This window comes from Coregonus lavaretus, assembly GCF_964263955.1.
Source record: "Coregonus lavaretus genome assembly, chromosome: 5".
In the NCBI taxonomy this organism is placed as follows: Eukaryota; Metazoa; Chordata; class Actinopteri; order Salmoniformes; family Salmonidae; genus Coregonus; species Coregonus lavaretus.
The window spans coordinates 51,409,756-51,422,818 of NC_139992.1; the positions used below are offsets into that span (position 1 = coordinate 51,409,756).

Consider the following 13,063-nt stretch of genomic DNA (forward strand, 5'->3'; position numbering starts at 1 on the left):
GATTCAACGTCCATCCCTACAGGCTCTGGGGCCTGAGAAGGAAGAGCATCTACAGACAGAACTGGAGTCCTGGAGACCCAGAAACCTTTCAGCCGCAGATTCTATCATGTCCAGTTTCTTTGACTTTTTGTTCATTTGTGCAGTACAATTAAATCACATGCGCGATAAACACCATGAATTCCACCTTCTTCACAATCAACATATCAGTTTCGCTCAACTGTTGAACAACACTCTGAATCTCCACAGTCTGCGAGAGCATTCGCCACCATGTCTTCAGCTACCTCGCTCCTTCAGCTATTTCACGTGCCTCCGTGTAGGAGACCTGCTGTATAGCCCTGACCCCTGACCCCTGCCACTTCATAGTCCTTTACCCTAACCGGGAACTCCAGGGAATTGGGAACGTGGTTGCCATCACAATTACAACATCGTGCACCCTCAGATTCTTCAACAACATTCCTTCGGCACACACTTGATACATGTCCATACCTTCTACAACTCCAGCAAAACAACGGCTTGGACACAAAAGCTCTCACTGCATATCTAACGTATCTAATATGTGAAGGGAGATAGTCTTGGTCAAACATCAATAATACTGACAGGCTTTCTTCTTTCCACTACACGGTTCAGCCAGCGCGCTCCAACTACTCCTGGTACGCTCCTCGTAAACCACATCCAACGCGACGCCAGAGATGACACCTTTTAACGGCACTCTGCTACAAAAATCTAAACTCTCCACTTCATAAGTCGATAGTTTGTCCTTAATGTATTTTCCTTCTGCTCTTTCCACACACAAGAAATCAAAACAAAACCACTTCTGGTCACTCTGACCTACTCCACCTTTCCCCATGCAACCCTTCCCATCCTTGATACTTCAAACAGATCTCCCAAAGAAGCATAATTGTTAGTGAACCTTATTCCAACCAAAAACCTATACTCATTAACAACTTTAGCCCTTTTTGTTCCATTTCCCACCAGTCTCACTCAATCTGGGCCAGAATCATCCTTTACATCCTCGGAACAAGTCCAAACTCGGCAGTCCTCACCGCGGGTACTTCATCCACGCTCCCGTCAGGTTCCATCTCCCAGCTACAAAAGCACATATCCCTCTTTTTGCACTTGTCGCCAACCTTCCTCACCACCCCGCTTCCCTCTACACTCAACTCATTCTCAGCTGTCATCACTACACCTGCCACCGCAATTGATTCACCCTCACTCTTGTCATATTCAATTTCCTTGTCTAGCTCTTCCAGAAGTTCTATGCAATCCTCCATTCCATATTCACTCAGGACATATTTCACTTTTCTTCTGTTTCCCTTGTCCACCATCTTCTCCTTCATCAAGTCTTCCAGGAAGTTTTTACAATCCCTCGATTCATATTTATTCATAATATGTTTCAGTTTCTTCCTTTTTCCCTTGTCCGCCATCTTCAACCCATCCTCCGTCCTCCCCTCTTCCAGGCGAGCCTCTTCTTCTTCTTCAATGAGGTTTAACGGCGGTTGGCATCCAATAAATGTTGCATCTACTAGACTGGAGTATAACTCCCTTATCCTTTGCTTTAATAAATAAAAAAATACAACCAATACCCTACCATCTATGGGCCCCGTGTAGCTCAGTTGGTAGAGCATGGCGCTTCATACGGGGGGCCAGTATGAAAATGTATGCACTCACTAACTGTAAGTCGCTCTGGATAAGAGCGTCTGCTAAATGACTAAAATGTAAAATTTAAATCTAACACTACACTCACAAAATAATAATAACTACCATACTCCACAATTTAAATCTATGTATTCCTACTTCAGGCCAACAGTCTGAAAGGATGGGACGCCACCACTCAACACACCCTGTAACTCTTCTGATGTCAAGTCTCGCACACCCAAATACCTCTCTGCAGCTGCCACCACTACATCTATTTTCTGCGACTTACATTCCATCCCTGAAGTACAGTTGATAAATATTGCTATAAATGCTAAAAATCCAATCTTACTGAAACATATATCACTTGTTGGTTTATCCCTCTGTACTGGGACAGATCTACTACTCACACCACTCCTCTCAGGATCTCTCCCCCTTGACCCATCTTCCTCTACTTTCTTCACTGCCTCAGCATATGACAACTTCTGCACTACTCTAACCCTGGAAACCTCAACCTGCCTCTCTCGCACCGGACATTTCTGAGCCCCAGCCCCCTGGGCACCCCTGCAATTAACACATACCATTACTTTCCCCCAATTGCTACACATTCCTTTGTCTCATGCCCTTCTGCACACTTCTCACACCTTGGAACCTCCCTCCTACACACTGCTGCCACATGCCCATAAGCTTGACACCTGTTACATCGTAATGTATTTGGCACAAAAGCTCATACATGATAACTTATATATCCTAACATCACTTTGTCGGGCAAAGACTCAACATCAAAACTCAAAAGAACAGACAATGACTCTTCTGTTTCTCCCATCACGCTACCCTGTCTGCGTCGCACCAAACGACGAGCATCACAAACACCGGGAATCTTCCCCTTCAGTTGGTCAGCTTTCACATTTACCGCTACCCCAGTAATCACTCCTTTCAATGGCGCCCTTTTCTTGAGAGCAAAACAATTCACATCTCTTGTCCCCATTCGTTTAACACGGAGCGCCTGGTCCCTCTGACCAGCAGAAACACAAACAATTATCACCAGACCACTTCTGGTTACCCTCACCGATTCCACAGCACCCAACTCTGTTTTCACCCACCCTGAAACCACAAAGGGATCAGCCAAAAGGCAAGGGTCCACTTTTTCCAAAAACTTCCCTCCTACTGTCACAGACTCATCTTTATCCTGACCCTCGGTGCAAGCCTCGGGCTCCTAGTACTTCACCACACCTACCACCTCCGATACTTCACCCCACCTTCCACCTCCGATACTTCACCACACCTTCCACCTCCGATACTTCACCCCACCTTCCACCTCCGATACTTCACCACACCTTCCACCTCCGATACTTCACCACACCTTCCACCTCCGATACTTCACCACACCTACCACCTCCGATACTTCACCACACCTTCCACCTCCGATACTTCACCACACCTTCCACCTCCGATACTTCACCACACCTACCACCTCCGATACTTCACCACACCTACCACCTCCGATACTTCACCACACCTACCACCTCCGATACTTCACCACACCTACCACCTCCGATACTTCACCACACCTACCACCTCCGATACTTCCCTCATTCTCTTCCATTTCTCCTCCTGTCTTCAGCTCACTCTGTTTACACTTTCTACCATTCTTCTTTAACAAACCATCTCCCTTCTTTCCGCCATTTTTAACTCACTCAAGCTCAACTTCTTCCTCCCTCTCTCTCTTAGACCTCCTCTGCTTCTCTTTTTCCCTCCAAGTATAACTCTCCTTATGATAGTACTGCAATTCTTCTGACATACATCTAGTTCTTGCCTTGTCTAGGGACGCCATTTAACCGGCTGTCACAATCTCCGTAGCTCTCCACCTCCCCAGGCAAGCCTCGCTGTGGATTAGTGTTTTAATCGCAGTTCCATATCTACACGGGATTGGCCAGGACAGCGGTGGAGGGGCGGAGTTAGTGGTATTCTGGAATACAGTTTACTACGCCCATCTGGAATCCTACATATAGGGTTGCCATGTCCGTTATTTTCAGCGAAATTGGGCTGCTTTGAAAACGATGTTGCGGTTGAAAACATATTGGTTGCCGGTTTTTGGGCTACTAAATTGCACCGCGGCCTCCATGGCATTTATCTTAAAAAATATATATTTCACTGTGACCTGTTGCTGACTGTCAGGCAGTGAGGCAGGCTGTTGATGAGTGAGTGAGTTGTGGGGAGGAGGACCGGAGGAGGACCGGAGGAGGACCGGAGGAGGACCGGAGGAGTGTGTGTGTGTTGAGATAGCACTACAGTTATTGACTGAGTGACATGAGCGAGAGCAGCACGCCACGCCATCTTGTTACCAGTTGTAGGTCGGCTATTTAACTTGTCATAATGCACAAGTGGAAATTTGAAAGGGAAGTTAGGGAACTCCCTCCCGTGCGTCTGTTATGGGGAAAAGTCCTCAATGAAATTGACATTAAATGTGGAGAATGATAGATTTGCATCTGTTGGCCATCAAGTAGCCTATTCATTTATATGCCATTGTAGGCTACTGTCGGCTACCATTTGATACATATGTCGATGTTGAAATGACTATATCTCCTCTACTCCTCCTCTCCTTCTCCTCTCCTCTCCTTCTCCTCTCCTCTCCTCTCCTCTCCTCTCCTTCTCCTCATCCTCTACTCCTCCTCTCCTTCTCCTCTCCTCTCCTCCTCCTCTCCTTCTCCTCCTCCTCTCCTTCTCCTCTACTCCTCCTCTCCTTCTCCTCTACTACTCCTCTCCTCCTCCTCCTTCTCCTTCTCCTCCTCTCCTCCTCCTCCTTCTACTCTCCTCCTCCTATACTCCTCCTCTCCCCTCCTCTCGTCCTCCTCTCCTTCTACTCTCCTTCTCCTCCTCCTATAATCCTCCTCTCCTCTCCTTCTCCTCCTCTCCTTCTCCTCTCTTTCTCCTTCTCCTCTACTCCTCATCTCCTTCTCCTCTACTACTCCTCTCCTCCTCCTCCTTCTCCTCCTCCTCCTCTCCTCCTCCTCCTTCTCCCCTCCTTCTCCTCATCTCCTCCTCCTTCTCCTCTCCTTCTCCTCTCCTCCTCCTCCTTCTCCCCTCCTTCTCCTCCTTCTCCTCTCCTTCTCCTCCTCCTCTCCTCCTCCTCCTTCTCCTCTCCTTCTCCTCTCCTCCTCCTCCTCTCCTCCTCCTTCTCCCCTCCTCCTCCTCCCCTCCTTCTACTCTCCTCCTCCTTCTCCTCCTCCTCTCCACCTCCTCTCCTCCTCCTTCTACTCTCCTCCTCCTATACTCCTCCTCTCCCCTCCTCTCCTCCTCCTCTCCTTCTACTCTCCTTCTCCTCCTCCTATAATCCTCCTCTCCTTCTCCTCCTCTCCTTCTCCTCTCTTTCTCCTTCTCCTCTACTACTCCTCTCCTCCTCCTCCTTCTCCTCCTCCTCCTTCTCCCCTCCTTCTCCTCCTCCTTCTCCTCATCTCCTCCTCCTTCTCCTCTCCTTCTCCTCCTCCTCTCCTCCTCCTCCTTCTCCTCTCCTTCTCCTCTCCTCCTCCTCCTTCTCCCCTCCTCCTCCTCCTCCCCTCCTTCTCCTCCTCCTTCTCCTCTCCTTCTACTCTCCTCCTCCTTCTCCTCCTCCTCTCCTCCTCCTTCTACTCTCCTCCTCCTATACTCCTCCTCTCCCCTCCTCTCCTCCTCCTCTCCTTCTACTCTCCTTCTCCTTCTCTTCTCCTTCTCCTCCTCCTATAATCCTCCTCTCCTTCTCCTCCTCCTCTCTTTCTCCTTCTCCTCTACTCCTCCTCTCCTCCTCCTCCTCCTTCTCCCCTCCTTCTCCTCATCTCCTCCTCCTTCTCCTCTCCTTCTCCTCTCCTCCTTCTCCTCTCCTCTCCTCCTCCTCTCCTTCTACTCTCCTCCTCCTTCTCCTCCTCCTCTCCACCTCCCCTCCTTCTCCTCCTCCTTCTCCTCCTCCTCTCCTTCTCCTCTCCTTCTCCTTCTTTGGGATTGGGTTGGCGGATCACATCCAACTTTAAGGTGCATACACCGCCACCTACTGTACTGGAGTGTGAGGCCAGTTACAGCCTACCTACATTAAATACTCTTCATTATTCCTGTTCCTAAAAGCACCACCAACTATCCCTACACCTATATACCACTATTTCATACAAATAAAAATCACCACTCCATTAATTATTCTGCAGTAAAATATTGTCCACCCAGGTACTTCTCTGCAGCTGCCACCTACTCAGTAGAAACCCACTACCCCATTCCACTACTTTGACCCTCTCTGCTCCTGAACCATGCCAACGGCCTGGGAGGACGGGCCACCACCACTCAACACACCATGTAACTCTTCTGAAGTCTAATCTCATATACCCAAATACTTCTCTGCAGCTGCCACCGCAACATCTATTTTTCACATTCCATTTCTGCGGTACAGTTGATAACCACTGCTATGAACGCTGTGGTGGCAGAATTTGGGGTATGCTAAGTTGGAACTTCTCAAGGTTTATGCTCTGTTCTGTGTTGGACTGTGATAATAATAATAATAATAAGCCATTTAGCAGACGCTTTTATCCAAAGCGACTTACAGTCATGCGTGCATACATTTTTGTGTATGGGTGGTCCCGGGGATCGAACCCACTACCTTGGCGTTACAAGCACCGTGCTCTACCAGCTGAGCTCCAGAGGACCAAGCACCGTGCTCTACCAGCTGAGCTACAGAGGACCAAGCACCGTGCTCTACCAGCTGAGCTAGAGGACCATGAACTGCGTTCCATAGCGTCCGATGCCTGTTATCTGTCTGCAGCCTAACACAAGGCCATTGTGTTCTGGAACCGTTGCTTGTATAAAGAACTGGTGTGTAACAATATGACTGTATTATTACCTCTCTCTATATGAGGGACATGGAACCATCTGGAACCATCTTCCCCTGAGTTCTTCCCTGTGTGATCAGAGACAGATCTCCCCTGCAGCTGCTTGATTCATTGTTATAGTCTAATAGCCTCTGCCTAATCTTTGGATTGAATTTTCCACAACAACGCTAAGAAGCCAACCTTTAATGAAGCATAAATCACTTGTTGCACAAATCTACTAATCACTGGGATCCTTTCAGGATCCCTCACCTTGACCCTTGACCCATCCTCCTCTACTTTCTTCCCTGCCTCAGCATACGACCCCTTCTGCACTACTCTGACTCTAGGCACCTCAACCTGCCTCTCTCACAATCGGACACCTCCGATCCCCAGCAACATGAGCACCTCTGCAGTTGACACACACAATTTTATCCACCGAAACGACACAATCCTCTATCCCACGCCCTCCTGTACACTTCCCACATCTTGGAATCTCCCTCCTACACCCTGCTGCGACGTGACCATAAACGTTGCACCTGAAACAGCTCAGTGGATTCACCACAAAAGCTCTAACAGGATAACTGATATTTCCTAACATGACTTTGTCTGGTAGAGACTCTGACTATAATAATAATAATAATAATACGATTATTGTGGATAGTCAGATTAATATAATAGTTAGATTAAAACATGTACATGCTTTGCAAGAACGATTTCCCTAATAATGAAGTTACATGGACACATAATAAAATACCCGATGGCACTGATAAATGCAGTAAATCGCCAATCAAAATAAACGTTCTACCATAGCCAACGTTCTTTTTGGGAAGCATATTTGATTCTGAGTTCGGACATATGAAGTTTGTTTGTGAAAACTACTTCTAAGACACATACATTTAGTTGTTCCGAACTCACTTGACTCGTGCTAAAGATCAAGGCTCAGCTGGTAAAAGCACATGGGCAGATCAAATACGCTGCTGGAACACCGATTAAGGTGTTTACATCCTAATCATTCAAAACATTGTTTTTAATCGGCGCATGCTTACTTCCATTTTGACCTTACACCGATTAAGATAAGCAGAGTAAGGTATTATATAATCTACCTACTGCCATAATCAGTGTAAACATCTCCATGTTATATGATGTTCTCAAAAAACAAACTACACAGTTCTATTGGTTCCTGAATATATGATATCTTTACAATAAAGCCAATAGACTCACAGAAATACTGAAGAGGAAATGAGATCATAGAAAGAGACACAGCATGTTTGGTACCAGTACATCAGCCTTTATTCCATGCAGCTATTTGCTTAGATGTTATTCTTCTTCCTGGTTCCCATTGCGCTGTACACTGGATTATATAGGAAATTGACAGGATTGGTTGATCATAATGCCATTAAAAAGGAGAAGGAAGAAGGCGGGCAACAAAAGAACCATGTTGACTTTGAGGTGAGAAGAATGACATTTACAGCTAAAGACACAGAAACTCAGGTCACCTTGGGATGGACAGACAGAAACGACAGCGAAAGAGAGAGAGAGAGAGAGAGAGAGAAGAAAACATGAGTCTGATAAACCTGTAAATACACTACCGTTCAAAAGTTTGGGGTCACTTAGAAATGTCCTTGTTTTCGGAAGAAAATCACATTTTTTGTCCATTAAAATAACATCAAATTGATTAGAAATACAGTGTAGACATTGTTAATGTTGTAAATGGCTATTGTAGCTGGAAACGGCTGATTTTTAATGGAATATCTACATAGGCGTACAGAGGCCCATTATCAGCAACCATCAGTCCTGTGTTCCAATGGCACGTTGTGTTTGCTAATCCAAGTTTATCATTTTAAAAGGCTAATTGATCATTAGAAAACCCTTTTGCAATTATGTTAGCACAGCTGAAAACGGTTGTGCTGATTAATGAAGCAATAAAACTGGCCTTATGTAGATATTCCATTAAAAATCAGCCATTTCCAGCTACAATAGCCATTTACAACATTAACAATGTCTACACTGTATTTCTGATCAATTTGATGTTATTTTAATGGACCAAAAAATTGCTTTTCTTTCGAAAACAAGGACATTTCTAAGTGACCCCAAACTTTTGAACAGTAGTGTATCTAGACCTGATAAAGTCTCTTTAAACCTGCTCTGCTCTGATGCCCAGTCGTTGTACCTACTGTTCAATCCAAAGCTGCATATCTGCATACTCTAATAATAACACTATTAGGTAATATTAGAAACCATTAGAAACATTTATTGGGTTGAGCCTTGATATAAAGGCTGTGAAATCCAACCATGATACACTAAATGACCAGAAGTATGTGGACATCTGCTTGTCGAACATCTCATTCCAAAATCATGGGAATTATTATGGAGTTGGTCCCCCCTTTGCTGCTATAACAGCCTCCACTCTTCTGGGAAGGCTTTCCACTAGATGTTGGAACATTGCTGTGGGGACTTGCTTCCATTCAGCCACAAGAGCATTAGTGAGGTCGGGGCACTGATGTTGGTTGATTAGGCCTGGCTCGCAGTCGGCTTTCCAATTCATCCCAAAGGTGTTCGATGGGGTTGAGGTCAGGGCTCTGTGAAGGCCAGTCAAGTTCTTCCACACCGATCTCGACAAACCATTTCTATATGGACCTCGCTTTGTGCACGGGGGCATTATCATGCTGAGACAGGAAAGGGCCTTCCCCAAACTGTTGCCACAAATTTGGAAACACAGAATCATCTACAATGTCATTGTATGTTGTAGCGTTAAAGATTTCCCTTCACTGGAACCAAGGGGCCTAGCCCGAACCATGAAAAACAGCCCCAGACCATTATTCCTCCTCCACCAAAATTTACAGTTGGCACTATGCATTGGGGCAGGTAACGTTCTCCTGGCATCCGCCAAACCCAGATTCGTCCGTCGGACTGCCAGGTGGTGAAGTGTGATTCATCACTCCAGAGAACGCGTTTCCACTGCTCCAGAGTCCAATAGCTCGCTTTACACCACTCCAGCTGACGCTTGGCATTGTACATGGTGATCTTAGGCTGCTCGGCCATGGAAACCCATTTCATGAAGCTCCCGACTAACAGTTCTTGTGTTGACGTTGCGTCCAGAGGCAGTTTGGAACTCGGTAGTGAGTGTTGCAACTGAGGACAGACGATTTTTACGAGCTACGTGCTTCAGCACTCGGCGGTCCCGTTTTGTGAGCTTGCGTGGCCAACCACTTCGCGGCTGAGCCGTTGTTGCTCCTAGATGTTTCCACTTCACAATAACAGCACTTACAGTTGACTGGGGCAGATCTAGCAGGGCAGACATTTGACGAACTGACTTCTTGGAAAGGTGGCCTCCTATGACGGTGCCACGTTGAAAGTCACTGAGCTCTTCAGTAAGGCCATTCTACTGCCAATGTTGCTTATGGATATTGCATGGCTGAGTGCTCAATTTTATACACCTGTCAGCAACGGTTGTGGCTGAAATAGCCAAATCCACTCATTTGAAGAGGTGTCCACATACTTTTGGCCATGTAGTGTACATGGCATTAACAGCTAGTGTTATATTGAGGGCTCTAGATGGGATGATGGACAGACAATGCTGACAAACCATGGTGGCAGGCAGCAGGCGGCAGGGGTCAGGGGTCAGCATGGTGCTGGTTCTAGTTAAAACATACAGTAGAGACAAGGATTGCTGGCTACGACTTCCTCCAGAAGGTTCCTAATCAGACAGACTCAGACTCATTACTGACCCTAACCCTAACCCCAGACTCATGTCAGATTCAACAGAGCCATACTGTATGTATACACATGTATATATGGCTCTGTTTCCCAGCAGCTGCCAATAGAGAGATAATACTAGAGAGATAGTTAGGTTTAGCAGCTGCCAATAGAGAGATAATCCTAGAGAGATAGTTAGGTTTAGCAGCTGCCAATAGAGATAATCCTAGAGAGATAGATAGGTTTAGCAGCTGCCAATAGAGAGATATTCCTAGAGAGATAGTTAGGTTTAGCAGCTGCCAATATAGAGATAATCCTAGAGAGATAGTTAGGTTTAGCAGCTGCCAATAGAGATAATCCTAGAGAGATAGTTAGGTTTAGCAGCTGCCAATAGAGAGATAATACTAGAGAGATAGTTAGGTTTAGCAGCTGCCAATAGAGAGATAATACTAGAGAGATAGTTAGGTTTAGCAGCTGCCAATAGAGAGATAATACTAGAGAGATAGTTAGGTTTAGCAGCTGCCAATAGAGAGATAATCCTAGAGAGATAGTTAGGTTTAGCAGCTGCCAATAGAGAGATAATACTAGAGAGATAGTTAGGTTCTTCAACCATTCATACCCAAGACTGATCAACAAAATGATTTTTAAAAATCCAAAGAAGTATGACAACAATAACATTGATCACTTTTCATCACACACACTCACCTTGTAATTGTGCTTTCTGTCAAATTATACTAACAGGATAAAGACAAGCAATTATTCTAAAGCTGCCTGAAATGTAAAAGAACTAAACTCTACAGGAGAGGTCATCCATAATAACTTAACCCAATAATCATGTAGGCCAGCTACAAAAAAAGAAAAATAATATGAAATGAAAACATTCCAACAGTTATACTTTACAGGATTCAGTAAGACATTGTTAATAGAACATAACACCTTGGTCTGATTCCCACTGATTCCACATTGAAGGAGGATGGTGTGGAACATAACAGAACAGCCACTAGTCAGGACCCAGGGGTCGATGGCTACATCCCAAACGGCACCCTATTTCCTATCTATTCCCCATGGGCCCTGGTCAAAAGTAGTGCACTATATAGGGAATAGGGTGCCATTGGGCCCTGGTCAAAAGCAGTGCACTATATAGGGAATAGGGTGCCATTGGGCCCTGGTCAAAAGTAGTGCACTATATAGGGAATAGGGTGCCATTGGGCCCTGGTCAAAAGTAGTGCACTATATAGGGAATAGGGTGCCATTTGGGACACAACTTATATCCGGTCTATACTGGTATTCTACATCTTCATCCCATAAGACTGATCGATCCTTCAATCCTCACATCATTACTGTCACCCCAGTCAGCTGATCAGGGACAGTGGCCCATAGCTGAGGCTCTGACCCTGGTCACGTGATACTGGACAGACCTTGGTCATGTGACAGGGGTCAGAACATACTACAGTAGGTCAGAGTTCATACAACATGAATAGATGGTTTATACACAGACAGACAGACAGGACAGGACAGGAGGACTAGCTACCAGAGTCATGTGTTTAGAGAGTTAGGCCATTGAGGTTTCTGCATTATGATGCATTTACATGACACTACAATCAATTATACCATGGCATTGTTGAATATTCCTTTCTGATTGGCATGAAGGGCATTCTAGAGCGTGCATTATTTCCCAATAACACGCTATATCAGCACGGTGTAATTAAATGGCTATAGTTAATTTTTACATGTTTTGTTTGAGCTGCTTTTGAAAGCAAAAGTCGAACTGAAAACAGTATTGGTATTGTTGAATTAGATTTTCATAATAGCAAGCTAGGACTGATGGTTTGGTTAGCTAAACTAGCAAGTCTGTTTGCTTGGTTACCCCGGCAACTATTGTAGCTACAGTATCTAGTAAATGGATGGTGAACACATTTCTAGTAAAGGTGTTACATTGTAGCCATGGTATCAACTCTGGGGAAGGTCAGTTTCACTCCGCCACGCCTTGTTTTCCATAGAATGCATAGTTGATGATCCCTTACATTATTTTGGGGCGGCAGGTAGCTTAGTTGGTTAAGAGCGTTGTGCCAGTAACCGAAAGGTCGCTGGTTCTAATCCCCGAGCCGACTAGGTGAAAAATCTGTCGTTGTGCCCTTGAGCAAGGCACTTAACCCTAATTGCTCCTGTAAGTCGCTCTGGATAACAGCGTCTGCTAAATGACTAAAATGTAAAATGTAAATTATTCCATATGGCAGCCATGGTAGCTTCCCATGGGCAATATTGACCAATAGCAGTTTATGCCATTTTCTTAATTTTAAAGCCAGACACAGTAAGTCCTAAATAAAATGTCCCTTTTTTTTCTGGTTTAATATATCTGGAAATGTATAAAACATTATAAATGTATAAATGATAAGTACAGCAGCTTTGATTATAAATTGCAGGTCAAATTTCTCCAGCTAATTATGATGCAGAGGCCTATTGATAATTTGTCTGATTCTATCTGTCCCTCTCCATCCACGACTACAGCAACACATCTAGCTACATCTAGCTACATCTAGCTACATCCATCTCAATACAAACCAGATTCATAAATGAGAGTTGAGCGATTCAGAATAAACGTGTAATTTAAAGCTGACAAATGCACGTCGTAACGGTTAATAATATTAGGTCCTGCCTGTCTGTGCGACAGCTGACGATACGCAGGAGGCCAGATTTGAAAACACTGGTGGGTCTGTCGTTACACAGCTAGCTTGAGCTTGAAAACTGGAATTGTGGGCCTTTTTTCATTCACCAAAGGGATTGAGAATATTTTACTAATGCAACACTTGCAGGTTGGACCATATTTCAGCCTTCTCAGCAGACCAGTGCCAGCAGAATGATGGACACTATGGATAATAATCAGTAGTACTTAAGTAGTTTTCTGGGGT

General features: G+C 45.2%; 2 protein-coding genes across 4 annotated transcripts in view; one reads left to right on the top strand and one right to left on the bottom strand.

Annotated features, from left to right (window-relative positions):
* Positions 1–13,063, top strand: part of LOC311129748 (neuron navigator 3-like) — a 753,845-nt gene that overhangs the window by 522,230 nt on the left and 218,552 nt on the right. The window lies entirely within an intron of this gene.
* map3k13 (mitogen-activated protein kinase kinase kinase 13) overlaps positions 7,676–13,063 on the bottom strand; it is a gene marked incomplete at its 3' end in the record, with an annotated part of 70,379 nt that continues 64,991 nt past the window's right edge. Inside the window, exon 12 of the mRNA XM_084161008.1 lies at positions 7,676–7,686. Coding sequence (XP_084017134.1) covers positions 7,676–7,686 — 11 coding nt within the window. The remainder of the gene's footprint in view (positions 7,687–13,063) is intronic.